The following is a 19,024-nucleotide window of genomic DNA, read 5'->3' as shown; positions in this document are numbered from 1 at the left end:
CGCTACTGAGCAGGCTCAGACACTCTTAAGGGCTGTCCTGGCCCCATGCCAAACCTCCTACTTGGGAATTGGCCAGAATCCCTAAAGATTACAGACCAGTTCCTCCTCACCTCTGCCCATTGAGTTCTAGAGACTTCTCCAAGTCTCTAGATCGGGGGGGTCTCAGAGAGCTGATCTGCAGAGCCTGACAGCCCTGACCCAGATGCGACCCACTGACTATTGCACAGGCTGTTACGCAGCCTCTAACTTAAAAAATAATCAACTAGCTCCCCCTAGACTTCCTAGGAGGGTGATATACCAATATAAAGTAAAATTAGAGGTCATAAGAGGAATTTTGTGGTTTAGCCAGTCATTTTCTGCATATTAGATCTTTGTGGACTGTAACTGTAGCTGTGACAGAGATGTGTCTTTTTTTTACTTTTAGTACTGTGTACTAAAAGATGTCCCTTGCTATAATTTCAGAAAGTTTAGAAGTCTGATTATAGCATTAAAAATAATTTTCTGAACTACAAATTAACATTTCTTACCATTGTCATTTGAGTCCAAAAAAACATTACGAAGCCGTTGTTCAATGTCCGCCTACAACAAAAAGATATATACAATATTAAACACTAAACTTCATGCAGATAAACACAATATAACTAATTAGTTTAAATATGTATTTTTTAATGCAACTGGATTAAATGATATCATCCGCACGTTCCTAACCCCAGAAACCACTAAACAGCTTATCCACTCCCTCATCATATCACGACTCGACTACTGCAACTCCCTCCTCACTGGCCTGCCTTGCCGCTGGCTATCCCCGCTTCAGTCGATCCTGAATACGGCTGACAGACTCATTCACCTTTCCAACTGCTCCGTTTCCGCCACCACCCTCTGCCAATCCCTCCACTGGCTTCCGATTGCGCAACGGATCAAATTCAAAATCCTAACGCTGACGTACAAAGCTGTCCACCATACTGCCCCGTACTACATCACTGACCTAATATCCAAGTACCACCCAGCACGCACACTCCGCTCCTCACAAGACCTCCTTCTCTCTAGTTCCCTGGTCTCCTCCTCCCATGCCCGCCTCCAGGACTTCTCCAGGGTGTCACCCATCCTCTGGAACTCCCTTCCCCAACCCATCAGATTATCACCTACTCTCCTCTCCTTTAGGCGCACCCTGAAAACCCATCTCTTCAGGGAAGCCTACCCCCTGCTAACTTGACCGACCTCCTCCACTCTTCCTACCACTCCATCCCCCACAGCTATCTCCTCCTGTACCACTATCCCGTCCCTTCTAGATTGTAAGCTCGAAAGAGCAGGGCCCTCGATCCCCTCATGTTTTGCATTGTATTGGTATTGTTCTGTCACATGTTCTGTCCCCCTTTGTAATGTACAGCGCTGAGTGAACTACTGGCGCTTTATAAATACTGTATAATAATAATAATAATAATAATAATATCAGGATTTTGCAATCTCCTGTACAGCAGAGTCAGAACTCCAAGTCACTGCTCTACTGTAGTGCATACTGTATGTCAGTGTTTTTCAACCTTTTTTGTGCAAAGGCACACTTTTTTCATGAAAAAAATCACGAGGCACACCACCATTAGAAAATGTTAAAAAAATTTATTGAAAAACGTTTTGACTTGAGGGTTCATATATTGGACCTGGGGGCCGGACCAAGAGTAGATGAATGATGTGTATGTGTCATCCATAGTAAGTATAGTAATATTCCCCATAGTAAGCATAGTAATTAATCCCCCATATAGTAATTCATCCCCCATAGTAATTCATCCCCCATATAGTAATTCATCCCCCATAGTAATTCATCCCCCATATAGTAATTCATCCCCCATAGTAATTCATCCCCCATAGTAATTCATCCCCCATAGTAATTCATCCCCCATATAGTAATTCATCCCCCATATAGTAATTCATCCCCCATAGTAATTCATCCCCCATATAGTAATTCATCCCCCATAGTAATTCATCCCCCATATAGTAATTCATCCCCCATAGTAATTCATCCCCCATAGTAATTCATCCCCCATATAGTAATTCATCCCCCATATAGTAATTCATCCCCCCTATAGTAATTCATCCCCCCTATAGTAATTCATCCCCCCTATAGTAATTCATCCCCCCTATAGTAATTCATCCCCCATATAGTAATTCATCCCCCATATTGTAATTCATCCCCCATATTAATTCATCCCCCATATTAAGTCCCCAAGCCCCCCCTGTGTCAATTCACTTACCTTTGCTCCGCGCGTTCCTCTCGCCGTTCCGGTGTAGCATGAAAATCTGTCTCCTATGAGGATCTGTCCCCCTCGACGTATCTGCGCATGTGCCAGTTTCAGGCATTAGCAGCCGATCGGCGATCTCCGGCACATGCACAGATACGTCGAGGGGGACAGATCATCCTGACAGTATCACGCTCCGCGGGCCGGATTAAAAGGTCCGCCGGGCCGTATACAGTCCGCGGGCCGTAGTTTGCCCATTGCTGTTCTAATGATTGGTCTATTTGTGAGCCGAGGCCACATGTTACGGATGAAATTGCAATTTTTCCCACGGCACACCAGACAATATCTCACGGCACACTAGTGTGCCGCGGCACAGTGGTTGAAAAACGCTGCTGTATGTCACACGTGACACAGAACACACAGATAGGAGGAGAGAGCAGAGTGAGCAAAATAAAGTCCAATACGGTTGCTGCTGCTCCTTCACTGTCCAATTAGGAGCTCTGTTGTATTCTTGATCAAACTGTGTTGCTGAAGTGGATATAGGAATCTGGCTGTACAGTTTGACAGGAGGCACTGCAGGATCGCAATACTGTGAGAACAGGGTTACAAATTCCCTGGCAAGTAAATATCTAGGAATTTACCTGTAAGATGCAGGTGAAGATTTTCTGCATCAAAGGTAAGCAGTGAGCTTTTTATTGCATCCACTGTATTGAGTTTGTCCAGAACTTACCGATCCTTGAATGTTGATAAATGGGGTGGAACGCTCAACATCTGGGCTGATACGCAGTCTATAGTCTTCATCATGCATCTCATTGTGAAAATTTTCAGCTGTTAAAAAAAACAAAAAAAACCATATGCACATTTAGATAGAAAATGTGTATGTATATACAGTAGGCTATTAGAATCTTGTAAGTAGTAAAGTATATATTGTTAAATGAAAAATCAATTTAATAATGTCAAATAACAGGAAGGAGTGTACATAAAGCAAACAATTTTAAAAAGGTGTGTTTACTAGTGTATCTAATGCAGGCCATAGATGGGTCGAAAATCGGCCGATTTTTCGGCCGAAAATAAAATCGGCCGATTTTCGGATCGTTAGTGGGCGATTTGGTCGGCCGTTTTTCGGTATTTTGGCCGTTTTTTTTTTTCGGTAAAGTTGGAAAAAAATCGGCCGATTTTGCCGATCGGCCGATTTTCGCGGCAATTAGTGGGCAAATCGGCCGATTTTTTACCGATAAAAAATCTGCGCATGAGCAGTGACCTGCAAGAGGAAGACAAAAAGAAGAAAAAGAAGAAGAGGAAGAGGAAGAAGAAGAGAATGAAGAAGAAGAAGAAGAAGAAGGAGGATGAGGATGAAGAAGAAGAGGATGAGGATGAAGAAGAAGAGGATGAGGATGAAGAAGACAAAAGAGAAGAAGAAGAGGATGATGATGAGGAAGAAGAAGATGAGGATGAAGAAGAAGATGAGGATGAAGAAGAAGAAGAGGATGAGGATGAAGAAGAAGGAGAAGAAGAAGAGGATGAGGATGAAGAAGAGGATGAGGATGAGGAAGAAGAAGAGGATGAGGATGAGGAAGAAGAAGAAGAAGAGGATGAGGATGAGGAAGAAGAAGAAGAGGATGAGGAAGAAGAAGAGGATGAGGATGATGAAGAAGAAGAAGAAGAGGATGAGGATGAGGAAGAAGAAGAAGAAGAAGAAGAAGAAGAAGAAGAGGATGAGGATGAGGAAGAAGAAGAAGAAGAAGAGGATGAGGAAGAAGAAGAGGATGAGGATGATGAAGAAGAAGATGAGGATGAAGAAGAGGATGAGGATGAAAAAGAGGATGAGGATGAAGAAGAAGAAGAAGGATGAAGAAGAAGAAGAAGAAAAAGAAGAAGAAGAAGGATGAGGATGAAGAAGAAGAAGAAGAGGATGAGGATGAAGAAGAAGAAGATGAGGATGAAGAAGAAGAAGATGAGGATGAAGAAGAAGAAGAAGAGGATGAAGAAGAAGAAGAGGATGAGGAAGAAGAAGAGGATGAGGATGATGAAGAAGAAGAGGATGAAGAAGAAGAAGAAGAAGAGGATGAGGATGAAGAAGAAAAAGAAGAAGAAGAGGATGAGGATGAAGAAGAAGTAGGATGAAAATAAGAGGAATTCCAGTCCAGCAAAAAGTGTCTCTACAGAGAGCTCCGCTATTTCTTTGACAGTTCTCTGACAGTTCCTTGACATTTACAGCGGTTGCAACATTGTATCTATTTGTTTCCGAATAAAAACATCTGTATCCTAAATGGAAACAAATAGATACATTGTTGCAACCTCTATAAATGTCAAGGAACTGTCAGAGAACTGTCAAAGAAATAGCAGAGCTCTCTGCAGGGACACTTTTTGCCGGCTCTAGACGGGATGAAAATCAGCTGATTTTTTTTACCATTGATGGTAACGTCGGCCACTTGAACGACCGATTTTTCGTTTTTTAAAAGAAAAATCTGCCGTTTTTCTCCCCATCTATGGCCTGCATAAACCAAAGAACCAAAACTGATACCATTGCTTAACTACTTGCCCTCCTGAGGATGTACCCCCCTTCCTGACCAGGCCATTTTTTGTGTTACGGCGGTGCATTACTTTAACTGATAATTGTACACTTATGCAACGCTGCACCCAAATTAAATTTACATCCTTTTTTCCCCATGAATTGAGCTTTCTTACGGTGATATTGGATCGCCTGTGCATTTTTAATTTTTTTCTCTATAAAAAGAAAAAAAAAAAAAAGCGTGTTTTATTTGATATTTGCAGATTTGCAAATATAGGCATTTTTTCAGGTGTTTTTCCTACTGTGACCAATAGAAATAGAAGTAGCTGATGTTTGAAAATGCCTGAGAAAAAACAAAAAACAAAAAAACACCACACTCATTCCCACTGTTCAGGCGGTCTCCATTTAAGTCTATGGGGACAAAACGCTCAGCTCTGCCTGAAAAGTAGATCAAGCACTGTTTTGAACGACAGTCTGTCTCCTCATTATTAGCTAGATGCCCCTGTGTTGTGCGTGATTAGGTTGTGTTGGCACCTGCCCCCTATAGAATGGACCTTCTAATTTAAGAAAACCCACTCTGATCAAACTAGGTGCCACATCCCAAAGTACAATAAGTAATAACAGGGAAGCAAATAAAGGGGACTTTAAAGGCACCAACAAAAAAAAATACAAAAGGAACAAGACTTTCAGCAAACATTCATTGGTAATCACAGTATTTAAAATATATGCACTAGGACAGGAGTGGGCAACTGTAGCACTACAAGTCCCATGAGGCATTGTAAACCTGACAGTTACAAGCATGACTCCCAAAGGCAGAGGCATGATGGGACTTGTATTTCACCAACAGCTGGAGGGCCACAGTTGCCCACACCAGTACTAGGAAGATTCACCTGCAGTGAATGTTAGGTAAATGTAAGATTTGCTGATTTATAAGCACGCCCCCTTGAATGTAATATATGGACATTCTGCCATGGCCATATTTGGCCTCAGTGAAGAATATGTTGTATGGATTACTTCTGAGTATGCAGTAGCTTATTATATTTTTGGACTAGTATTCTGTTCCTCATGTTTTCTATACTATCTAGAAACCATATAATACATACTGTATATAACAATGAGACCCTGAAAATGTATAAAATGTACAGCTTAGAAAGCAAACATACCTTCAGTGCCTGAATGAGATACAGCAGGAGGATCTACAGATGTGGAATAATCATCATGGACACCATTGAACCTGAATATCTTATGGGGATCTTGATCGTCGCGTGAATTATCTTTAACTTTGGTGAACATTTTTCTCTTGTCCCTGGATTGGACAGTGTCTAATGCACAGCGAAAGTTGGTTTTATAAGTAGGTAGGTCCTCGCATAGTGGATTATATTTCCCACTCTGAATTGCCCATGCCTGTAAAGCGGAAAAAAATGAGGGTTATTAAAAGAATGCCACCAAGAATGAACCTGTGTATCTTAGACTAGACTGACCCTGTGTGAAGATCAACAAAATCATAAAGTGTTATCCTATGAACACAGCAGTTTTATACATACCTGTCCATTGGCCCAACCTCACTCTGTAGCAGAACTTCTGGCTCTGATCTAATTTGACAACCCAGTCTGGTCAAATAGTGGTTCCCTCTGCTGGCTACTGCAAATCCTCCTGCTGACCCCTAGTCATCGCCAGACACATTAGTGCCATAGGGGTCAGAGATGAATATACAGTGGCTAGTGAGGGATGCATTTCTCCACAAACCTGGAAGTGTATTGGTAAAACATAGAAACACGATTGGCAACACATAGAGAAGTGACAGCAGAAAACAACCGAGTGGCCATCGAGTCTGCCCGTTTTTTTTTTTGGGGGGGGGGGGGGAGGTGGTGTTTTTGTTTTGTTTGCTAACGTTTTTGTCTGAGGATAGATCTATGCTTGTCCCAGTCATGTGTGAAGCTGCTGGTGACTGGTTCACTACCTCTGCTGGAAGTTTATTCCAAGCATCGACTACTCTCAGTAAAATACTTTCTGAGATTAGTTTTGAACTTTCCTCCAGTTACCATAGTTTAAGGTCATGCCGCCATGTTCTTGATTTTGGTATCATGTTGAAAATACTGCCCTCCTGAACCTTATTCACCAGTGCAGAAGTGGAAAACCCGGTTACTCCTGCGCTTAGGGATTGACTCAATGTCATTAGGACCACATGACAAAATTCTTGGGATATGCACGCCTTGCTGCCCTCAAAGGACCGGGGGAGTCCAAATATACTGGATAGAGAAAAACAAACAGAGGGCGCACCGGCCTAGTGCATTACCTTAAAAGTATGTTTAAAATAGGTATTGTACTCACAAATAGTCAATAAATAAAAGGCACATCATAAAGGAACAGCTCTGTCCAATTCGCATTCATTAAACATACTTTTAGGGTAATGCACTAGGTCGGTGTGCCCACTGTTTGTTTTTCTGAAACCTTATTCATCCCCTTGATGTATTTAAAGGTTTTAATCATATCTCCCCTTTCCCTTCTTTCCTCCAGACTGTACATGTTAAGTTCCTGAAGTCATTGTTGATATGTTCTATCCCCCAGACCTTTCAACATTTTTGTAACGCGTCTTTGGACTTGTTCTGTCTTATCAATATTAGTGATCATAAAAATGTTTTATTTTTCAAAGTGGCCGAAAAGATAAATGTTTCCAAGTGGACAAAAAGCTAAATGTAAGTTGTATTCATATATTTTGTAGATATTCAGCAAAAGCCAAAATGTTGGTGTCTCATACTGCTACCTGCCTTGAATATTGCATAATCCTTTTCATCAACACTTTTTATGCTTAGGTGCTTCCATGGCAAGCGGAAGAGTGTGCGGCCTTCATCCAACCAATAAACCCCTTCATACTGGCTGTGGTTAATCTGCCGAAGGAGCCAAGGGCCAAAGAGCTCTTTATTGTGGTACCTGTGGTAAAAGAGTGGTTATCTTTATATTATGTACAGTATACTGTATATTTTACACACACACACACACACACACACACACACACACACACACACACATATGAAAATAAAACCCAAAGAGTACAAATGTAATATATTGCATCTTAAATAAATCTTACCAGTCCTTGTATGTGATGGCTGCATTCATCTTATTTTTTCAAGCTAAAAATATTTTCAGCAGGTACAGAGAATACCTGTTGATTTTGCCAGAAATGCAATGCCCTTTTCAGTTTCTATGAGCTGAACAAACAATTTTATATTGCTTTTGAAAAATTACTATTGCCATCACTCCCTATGTAATGGAGATGGAGAGGAAGTTGTGTTTCCATTCCAGTCTGGGTGACCATGGCTCCCTTCACGGATATAGTGGAGTGAATGAGCATTGTCACCCTAGGACCTGAAGTGCATTCACAAGATTACCAGGTGAAAATAAAGGGGAAAAAAAACTAAAACTAAAACTAATGAAGCCATTATGTCTAAATAATGGTACGCTGCAATATAATAATTTTTTTCCATTTAGATATGCTTTAATAGCTCTTTTTATTAAAGTGTCAGCATGAGGAAAAAGTAGCACAAACCCAAAATGTTGCTGTTCCCTAAAGTTTAAGCATTTCAATATAATGTGATTATTGCTAGATTATGATGTAAGAGTGCACACGTGTATGCTAATACAATCTGAATAATCAATATGAGGAGCCATTAAAGGCCTACAATAGCAGCAAATGTTGTATTGTGGAAACTGTGGGTAAGTAGGGTGTAACATGCTCCAGACCTGGCCCCTGCATGTGCTTCCCTTATTCCCCACTTCCCTTTGACATCTGTCAGGGGATTCTCTCCTCCACCCACACAGCCATGCATCCATTCACAGTAATCTGTAAATGAGAAAACTACGTCTCATCTTGCACCGCAGCAGACAGACTTAATGGACCGCGAGTGTGTAGATTAGCACACACATAGTTCATTCACACAGCCTACAGCTCTGTAACAGAAAGCCTATACAGAAGTATGGGCAACAGAGCAGCATCCAGTGTGTGCAGGAGCCTGACATTGCACTCACAATCCACTGATTGTGGGTGCAATACTCTGCAGGCTCCCGTGAAAAAAAATGATAAATGCACTTCTTTTCCTGCTAAAATGTGTGCATTATTTTTTTTTCTTTAGAGGTGAACATAGCCTTTATTTTTAACATATCTTTGATATATTCTCCAGATTTACAATAACTAAACTGTCCAGGAAAAGTGAAAATGACAGGGTTTGGGAAATAATGTATAACAATGTCAGGGGTGCTTACAGCAGTCAACATGTACAGTATTTATGAAGTTCAAAAAAAATGTTCAAAAGGAAAAAACCTGCTTAACAGTTTTTAGCTGAATATCTGTTTTCCTTTAAAAATATTTACTGTTATTAGGATGTGGTGCCTTTGATCCTCTGACACCTAGGAATGTTTTTGCATTAAGTTTTTAGCTGAAGTTGATCTTTAATTTTTTTATTGCTTACTTAAACTCCAGAAAATCTGAAAATTCTCCCTTGTAGTGGGAAAGTAAAGGCACGAATACTCACCTATGCTCCAATGGTCTGACAGTGCCTGATAGGTCCCACGCCAGTGCTAGCATATTCTCCCCAGCTTCTTCCAGGTCTTGAGTGGCCAGGGTGGGATGACGTCACTATTGCACATGCATGGGAGTCAGTCATCCCAGAAAACATGGCATTGTGTCAAAAATGTGAATGGAGCTGCACATGCGAAGCTCCATTTACATTCTGCAGAGGACTGTGAACAGGCAGGTCAGTTTATTTATTGTAGAAGAGACATTGCATGTCTCTTCTGCATTAAAAGCCTGCCTGTTCACATTTTTTTTTTGCATTCAGTTCTGCTTTAAATTCTTTTATAAAATATGTGTCCAGCTTTAGATGTTCCATCTGGCTCCTTCTATTCTTTAATTGAAGGATGTTAAGTGGGTGGAGACAGGGCCGCCCAGGGAGAACAATGTTGGTCTGTTCATGGCCAACATTTTTTCCCCTGTACAGCCCTGCCCAACCCCCCCACCAACTCAAAATCCTTCAGTTGAAGAATAGGAGCCAGAGAAACATTTTGGTAGAACAGTAGCTGCATCCAATCAGATGCAGCTGATGTTTGGGTTTTTTGACAGGCAGCAGCTGTTAAAATTTAATAGGAGCAGCTCAGATTCTGCGAGGGACCTGCTGACAGATCCCCTGCTGAACATAGCGTCTGAAAGGGCCCTAACTGTGTATGGCAGCTTAAGTGCTACTTTACTGCAGCAGAGGAAAATCAGATCCCCTACCCTTCTCAAGCCTGGACTGGGCCATGTGGTAAAGTTGTATAAATCTAAGGACTGGATGGACAGATATACAAATCCTTTGACCTGTAAAACCGCCTCATATGTGTTTTTCTTCTGTGTATTTAGCCATCTGTCTTGGAGTTCAGCTTCAAGAAATTCAGCAGACGTCATATTATATAAGCATGCTTGCAGAATTCTTACTAGAGTACTTCATGAAATAAATCTTACCCAACAGGCATTGCTGCTTCGTGTTGAGAATACAGATACTCTGCTTTGCGTAAGCCTGCTTGATGAAAGGAGAAACACACATCATTACAAGCATAGCACAGAACAAAATAACTTGAAATTACAATTTTAATGACATCAGCCATGGAGGGGATGCAAATTTGGTATGTAATGTTTCTTGGTATAATTTGATTTCAAATTACAGTTTTCAAACATTATATCTGCACCACATGGGGGGGGGGGGTCTTACGAATGACACAAAACTCTGAACAATTGCTAATTCTTGGCTGTCAAAAAAAAGAAAAAAAAAAAAACAAGATTGCCATTTTCATTCACCTGTGTATTCCCTCAATATTGGCTTTAGCAAGCACTTATCGACATTTAGATTTTCCCATTCTTCAGTGGGAAATGCAGAGTGTAGTGAGACTTGCTGTAGCATATTTGCACTTGCTTGTTTAAGAGATGCAAATTCCCCTTACTGAAAGAAGATTCTTCATGAAAGACAAAAGTGATTGTGTATAAATCTAAGTATGTTAAGGCTGCTTTCACACGCATATGCTGTGTTTTTGTTGCGTTTGCGGTGCATTTTCTGGTTGCCTGACGTGAGAATGCACCTGTGAAACATGGTCATGTGACTCAAAAAACACGTCAAAAATTCAACTGCGGGTGTGTTTTTTTGCTGCGTTTTCCATTCATTTAATGGGGAGGTGCATTTTTGGTGTGTTTTTTTAACATGCGCTAAACATGCACTAATAATGCAGCAAGCAGGACTTTTTAACGTTTTCTTTAACGGAAAAGCTGATCAGAAACTGATCCATATGAATGCTCAATTATGAGGTTGATTTACTTAACGAGATGAGAACCTTCACTCAAAATAATTGTGTGAGTATTTACTTCAATTTTCCAATAGTGAAAAGGAAATTCTTGATCACTGGACAGACCCAATCATGTGAATATTTACACCATTATTGAAGTGAAGATTGTCAGTTTTTTAGTCCACGTGTATCTGAATTTACCAATGCCTATAAATGTCCTCTAGGCGGTGCTATGGGGCACATTATACCTTACTGAATAATAACAGGAATGGGAGCAGATCTATGGGATCAATGTGTGTTAGTAGTGAGGAATACCTGATCAATATTAAAGGGTCATACTAAAGGAAAGATCTCAAGAATTCCCATATTCTCCCTTTTACAAGGTGATCACTTAATTACTTGTACATTTTACTGATATAGAGGAAATAAAACATTATGGTCAGAAGTATTTTTATGAAAATAAACAGGTCTTATTCCATCACATATTCCAAAAATAACGATTATTTCTCCTTTTAGGACCATGGATGGATCCTTGAGAATCCCATTGTGCTGAAATACTCATCTTATTTTTGGGATATGAGATATAACAGGACATGTGAAGACCTTCTGTTTGAAAGAAGGTTTTACTGTTCTATGCATTGATTAGAGTGATCCTTTCTCACCATATCCTGTATGGTTATCCAGTCTTGTTGGATCCCAAGCCCTACTCCACAGAAGCCATAGCTTCCGTACAATGCACTGATGATGGCCAAAATGCTGGAAACAGCTTTTGCATAAGTAGATTGAAATACTCCCATGTACTGGAGGAGCATGCTTATTGTGCTGCTCAAACTATTTGCAGCATCTCAATACCATCAACCAGAAACTGGACTCTGATTGTGTGAGAATGCCAGCATATAAACATTCTAAAATGTGTAAACTATAAAGCCAAAACTTTTTCTTTAGCTTTGGACAGAGTGGAGAGGGATTAGAACACCTGTCAGGTTTTAATTGCCGTCTGTGGCCCCATTATGGAGATTATCCCTCTCTGTCTTTAACTGTTATCACTAAAAGTGAAAAAAGCCCAAATTCTGGGTTGTCACCAGACCAGTAATAGAGGGGAAATTGTCCAATGGGAACACTAGTTCTGGTGACAACCAGGGATTCCTTCACTTACTGAGGATTTTCTCTAATTTCCTGTCTTGGATATGGGACAGGAAGTGAAGGAAAATTTCCCCAATGGAACACAACTAGCAAAAGTAAAATTGACAGATGTGATAACCCTCCGTTGCTCTATCCAAAATGAAAAAGTTGTACCTTGCATTCTACCTTAATGACATATTTTCTATAAAATGATGTAATAACTATACAGTGCACCTAGGTCTTTACTACCGTTTTATCCTATTTTCTAAACTGTACCAAAAAGAACATTTATGGGTCTATTTATTAATGTTCTCAGCAACATTCATACATTTTTTCAGTAAACCCCTTCCCACCGGCCCCAGCATCCCTTTAACTGGGCTTGTATGCTTGGGGGCAGAAGGTAGTAGTCACATGATTGCGAGTTGGTTCCACTGGTTCCCGATCATTAGTATAGACTAACATCTTCGACAGCTCAGTCTCACGCTCTCAGAACTAAAACCTCTGCCGCCCATAGATGGAATACTTGGTCATTTCATGAGTGGATTTAAATATTCCCATGTACTGGCAGGAGCACGATCACTGTGCTGATCAAACACTTTGTGACATTTCAATTAATAACCATCAACCAGAAATTGGATTCTGATTGATCAAATATTCTGTGCTATAGTGTTAAAAGCGGGGAAAGAGGTTAAAAGTGAGTGAATCTTGTATGAAAGTAGTATGAATCTTGGGTGAAAACATTGATAAATAGAGCCCTCAATGTTCACACATTCTCTTTTTGTTTTCTGGCACAGTGAATGGAGACACTTGTCACTTCTGGGAAATCAAAAGAATCTGCATTTGGCAAAAGACATGGATGGTTTCCAAGTGTATGAGTAACTGGCATTGAATCCGCAGGTCTGTGGTAAGATTACATAGCATTAGATGTACACAGTAATAGAGTGTTTATACACTGTATCAGTCAGTATTCACCCAACAAATGTATGGAGATGCTCATTTGATATGCTTTGTATATACATGGTCAGGCCACTGAAAACAGCTTCGTTTTAGTTAGTCGCAGTTAATGTTAACAGGTTAATGCATAACTCTAACCAAGAAAATTTCCCCGTAGTTTTGGAATGAGTGGGGAAAGGTGAAAACCTCTGCCAGGTTCTCCTCACTATCTATGTCCCCTTTGGGACTTTCCACTCACTTTCTGTTCTGGCAAATACCAGATTTGCTATGATCTATTCTATAAGGTCCATTAGATCTATAGTTCCAGTAGATGATCTTTAGGTCTATTAGATCTATAAGGTTCACAAGATCTATAGGTCCAGTATACCTACAGGTTCCACAAGATCTATAAGCTCCAGAAGGTAAGCAATAGGTTCTGTAATCTAAAAGGTCCAGAAGATAAGCTATAGGTCTAGTAGGTCTATTGATCCACTAGATGATCTATAGGGTCCACAAGATCTATAGGTCTAGTGGATCTACAAGATCCATAGGTCCAGTCGATGATCTATAGGGTCATAAGATCTATAGGTCCAGTGGATCTATGGGGTCCACAAGATCTATAGGTTGAGTAGGTCATCTATAGGGTTCATAAGATCTATAGGTTTGGTGGATCTATCGTTCTAGCAGATGATATATATGGTCCATAATATCTATAGGTCCAGTAGCTCTATGGGGTCTACAAGATCTATAGGTCAAGTAGATGATCTATAGGGTCCACAAGATCTATAGGATCCACAAGATCTATAAGGCCAATAGATCTATCGTTCCAGTAAAGGATGTATAGGATCCATAAAAAGCTATATGTCCAGTAGATCTATAGGGTCTACAAGATCTATAAGGCCAGTAGATCTATCGTTCCAGTAGAGGATATATAGGATCCATAAAAAGCTATAGGTCCAGTAGATCTATATGGTCCACAAGATCTATAGGTCCAGTAGATGTATTGGTTCAGTAGGTGATCTATAGGTCCAGTAGATGATCTAGTGGGTCCAGTAGTTGCACAATGGCTGACCACATTCAAGATAAGCTACCTACACTTCCCTCTACATTTGCGTAAAGATGATCTCTAGGTTGTTTATGGGGTGGATAGAGCGGTGTCCAAGAAGGTTCAGGCTGAACTGCACAATCAACTGTCCTCTGAGATCTTAGGGAAAACAAATTAGCTTCCAAAATACTATATGTAATTACACTCAACAACCCTTGTTCTCACAATACTCCTGCCAGAAAGCACAGGCAGGTCCCAAGCTCCTGATAGCTCTCTGCAGGCTACACCTGAGTCAAGCAATCCTGGTCTAGGACCCACCCCTGGCCTATGATTGGACAATGAGAAAGTAGAGTAGACCTGACAATTTATTCAAGCCCATGTACTGTGCTGTGATACATAGACTTGAATGAAGTGTCATTTTGTGACCCTTCAATAAAGTTAGAGAAAAAAGTAAACAAGGCATAGCAGCTGCACCTACACGACATACATCAGTGTGCATGTGTTTTATTGTGCGGCTATTGTGAACAAGTCCCTATGTGAAGTGAGGAAGCATTGGGTTTAAGTTTGCCATTGGGGAAATTTCATTTCCTGTGTGTGGCCATTAAGACAGGAAGTGAGCAAAGTCTTTCCCTAGGAGGCACAGTATAATAAAACCTTTTTTACAAGTAGAGTTAGGAAGGGTTAGAATCCATGTCTGGTTTGTTGGGTTTGTCCTCACTGCAGAGATATCATCATGAGTCACAAGAACAGGGGAGATGATATCTTTCCAGCAGACCACAATAAAAACCTTACAGACGCCATAACTCTTATCTTCAGCTTGTCATATACTATGCAATTTGTTTGTACAGTTTCCTTTAGATCTACTATTAATACAAGGAGATTGCACAACCAGATTGTAAAGTGTGTTGCCAGCTTTATCCTAGACTTTCGCTTGACTATATAGGAAGAATCCAAGATATTTCAAGACTATTTTAACAGACAAAACAAGCAAACAAGTAGTGAAGAGGTTATCCGAGGCTAGGAGTGGTGGGACTGTCCCACTAGTTAAACAAACTGGATTGTCATTCTGCTGCTTTCTACGTATTGGAGGACTACATTATTCTAAAGATATGTCAGAAAATATGAGCCATGTAATTACTTCCTCATTGTAGCCACAAGAATGAAGGAGGCACTTCAAAGATATAAATTTGACATGTTGAGTCTTACCGGCAACATCACCTGTCAAACGCGTCCATTGAAGTCAAGGTGGTGGAATGCTACTGCCATGCAAAGTTCAACTTAAAAACAACAAGGCATTCAGGAGGTGACAGTATTGCCATCTGAATACCTGCAAACCTCTTTACAGCTGCCTCTGAAATGCGTTCCTCATTGAATCACTTTTCAGGGGGCAGGTAATACTGCCACCTGTGTGCAAGAGACCTTGGGGTCATCATACATCTTACTGCTGAAATAACCAATCTTTGTACAATCAATTTATGTTTTACCAAAACTATGTAATAAGAGGACCTACCTAACCGATCCAAAGTTGTATCCAATACTACACTATATAGGTTTTGCTAGATCTAAAGGTGATTGTACAACCTCCTTGGGTGAAAAGGATTTCCCTCATTGATAATAACACTTCGTGCTGCTAAAAGTAGCCATACACAACTTTATTTTCTCTCACTAAGGCTGGCCATACATTATATAATTTTCTTGTACAATTTTCCTTCAGATTTACCAAAACCATATAATATGAGGCCAAACTTAAACACCTGCAGTTTGTATGCAATCAGGCAGACCCTTGTATTACATAGTTGAAGGTAAATCTAAAGGAAATTGAAGAAGAACATTTTATAATGTATGGCCAGCCTTAGTCTGTAGGCTGAATGAAGGAAAAATCAATCGATTCCCCTGTTTACGCTAACAGCGTGGATGGAGGAATCGCCTCTGTTGCAGCTGCAGCACCCATGGCTGCCTGAATACAATAGTACTGCCGAATAGTGAATAGTGACTGCATCTGTTGGATACAATCACTGTTACCTGAAAAATATTGCACCCCTTTCAAGCTGGCCATAGATGGATCAAAATTTGTCCGGTTCAGCAAGGACTGGAAAAATTTCAATCCTTGTGTGGCCATCCCTGTTTGACAGAGGTCGATCGTTAGATCATCTTCCGTCAAACGGAGTGATGGAAAATTTTTCTCATTCAGCGTCTGCAGCCAATCAGCTGCAGCAGCTGATCAGTGTATTCTGATGGTGGAAAGTTCCCGCTGTCAGAATACAATGGGGTTATTTACTAAAACTACACCATGCAAAATCTGGTGCAGCTCTGCATAGAAAGCAATCGCCTTCAGCCCTGGTTCATACTGATGCGGTGCAGCATATTGCATGTGATTTGCACAAGAATCGCACTAAGACGGCCATACATGGGTCAAATTCCGAAATAATTTGCTTTTGAAAATCTTTTCTGAGAATTTTTGTTTCGCACCATTAGTGGGCCACAGTAACGGCCAATTTTTGGGTGACCAGGGTATGAGTGATCGGGCATGTTGGAAATGTTTTTAAAAACCAAACAAATTTCTAATCAATGATGGGAGAATTGTGCGAGAAATGTAATTGAAAAATAAGCCTGAACTGTGACCTGGAAAGAAGAGAAAATTGTTGGCAGCGAAAATTCTTTTCTGTAGCAACACGAGGTGAAATGAAAGGCTTGTTTGGCCGAATTTCAAAATGCACAAAATTTCCAATTTTCTAAGGAAAATTTGTTTGGAATTTGACCCATGTATGGCCTACATTAGTCGATTTTTTTAACTTACTTTTGTAGAGCCAGGCGGTGCTTGCAGGACTAATTTCGGCTAATTCAGTAGACAGTGGCTGACATTTTAACCATCCATGGCCAGCTTGAAGCAGAACTGCAGGAAAAACTCGTTTTTAACCTGTGCAGTGTAAACGTAAGGGCTCATTCACACCAGGTACGGTGGGACTACACGGGAGTAGCTTGCCCATCACGGTACTGCCGCAAGACCAGGAAAAATGTCTTGTGTCTTATGGGCCAATTTACACCACAGTGTTGCCTGCGGTACTTTTTTCTGCGCAGCAGATTGTGATGCACACCACCGCATTGCGACACCGCTGCAGAGACTAGTACTACAGTTAAATGTCACTTATGGCATCTGAAATCATTCTATGGAAGAAAAAGACAGTGGGATCCACCGGGACCATCAGCGGCCATGCGTTCAGAGTGGCTGTTTCTCTTTTTTTTTTTTAATATCCTCTTACAGCAAGTTAGCCTATGCAGGCGTTGTTTAGCAAACATAAAACTCGTACATAGAAGTTGAACTTGATAGAACTGTGTCTTTTTCACCCATATCTATCATGTACCCATGTAAAAGGTGTAAGTCACTATGATCGCTGTCATATCTACACTTGTAGTCAGCAGTCAGGCAGATGAAGGCTCTCATACACGGAAGCCACAGTGCACAGTGTGGTTTATCCTCTCTTCTCACCTCTAGCCTTTCACAGAATACACTGCGACTTCCATGTGTGGGAGCCCTCAGCTGTCTGTGCAACTCTCGCTGTACATCCGCCAAATTAAAGTGTAAATATCACAGTCATCGCAAACACACTTAAAGTGACATACACCTCCTGACATACACCTCTTAACACCCAAATTACATTTCCACTGCATATTCAAAACAAAATCTTGGAGTTTTGCTTTAAAGCAGCTCTAAAGGCATTTTTTTAAATTATTTTGGATAGTAAGGAAAAGTTAACACTGTCAGGTTTGTTTTTTAATCTATGTCCTATTGGGGGGATTCCCCCTGTACTTCTTGTCCTATAGTCAAAACAGGATGTAAAAGGGTAAGCCCTGCAAAGTAAGGGAATCCTAGGAACTAGTCTCCCCACTGGAAGATTTCCCCTCTATTCCTGTTTTGGTGACAACCCAACATTTGGGATTTTCTCTCACTCTTGGTGATAAGGGTAAACAGGACAAATAGAGAGGATGAATCTTCCAGGGATGCAGACAGCAATATATATACACACACACACACACACACACACACACACACACACACACACACACACATATATATATATATATATATATATATATATATATATATATAATCACATCAGCCAGAATTCCTTTTATCATTCTCAGAGTAAACAGTAAATTTTGTGCACGTGACATACACATTGGCAAAAGTTAGGGATTGGCAGTGTCCTGCTTAAGAATAGTGGACTTGTTCCATATATATATATATATATATATATATATATATATATATATATATATACATAAACAAGTCCACTATGTTAAGCAGGACACTGCCAATCCCTAACTTTCACCAATGTGTATGTCACGTACACAAAATTTACTGTTTACTCTGAGAATGATAAGAGGAATTCTGGCTGATCCCAGAAATGTATACACACTTTCAGCCTGTGATTGGTCACTGGCTCTATATTTCAGCATATCAAACCCAAAGGAAAAAAAGATTCAGTTTATTGCAGCTTACCAATCCTTAGATGTGGTGGCATCAGCTTTCTTTTTAAAGCGTAATTCCCTTTTTAAGGCTAATTTTCCTTTTTAAGCCCCCCTTTATTTTTAACAGGTGATGCTGCCAGTGACACACTTCCTGTCCTAGGGTGACAACACTCACTCAATGGGGTGGAATTACTAAAAGCAAATAGACAGTTCACTTTGCAAGTGCACTCTACAGGGCAATTTGCTCCAGAGCTTAGTAAATGAGGGGAAGCGTCACTTTACAAAGAATACCCAATAACATGCAAGGAATAGTAAAACAAACAAAACAGCATTTTGCTTGCACATGATTGGATGATAGAAGTCAGCAGAGGTTCCCTCATTTACTAAGCTCTGGAGCAACTGCCT

At 40.4% G+C, this 19,024-nt stretch overlaps 1 protein-coding gene across 3 annotated transcripts in view; it reads right to left on the bottom strand.

Annotated features, from left to right (window-relative positions):
• Positions 1-19,024, bottom strand: part of IRF7 (interferon regulatory factor 7) — a 43,326-nt gene that overhangs the window by 23,978 nt on the left and 324 nt on the right. For 2 of the 3 annotated variants that reach the window (XM_089653586.1, XM_089653584.1), the window contains exons 2-6: positions 10,238-10,295; positions 7,512-7,674; positions 5,907-6,147; positions 2,962-3,059; positions 528-579 (exon numbers count right to left, since the gene is read on the bottom strand). In XM_089653586.1, coding sequence (XP_089509712.1) covers positions 528-579; positions 2,962-3,059; positions 5,907-6,147; positions 7,512-7,674; positions 10,238-10,248 — 565 coding nt within the window. In that variant the 5' untranslated portion in view covers positions 10,249-10,295. The remainder of the gene's footprint in view (positions 1-527; positions 580-2,961; positions 3,060-5,906; positions 6,148-7,511; positions 7,675-10,237; positions 10,296-19,024) is intronic. The other variant, XM_089653585.1, reaches the window with a different exon arrangement.

Source organism: Staurois parvus, unplaced genomic scaffold, assembly GCF_062004578.1.
Source record: "Staurois parvus isolate SC_StPar_1 unplaced genomic scaffold, SC_StPar_1.0 ptg000715l, whole genome shotgun sequence".
NCBI lineage: Eukaryota > Metazoa > Chordata > Amphibia > Anura > Ranidae > Staurois > Staurois parvus.
This window is presented reverse-complemented; position numbering and strand designations above follow the sequence as displayed.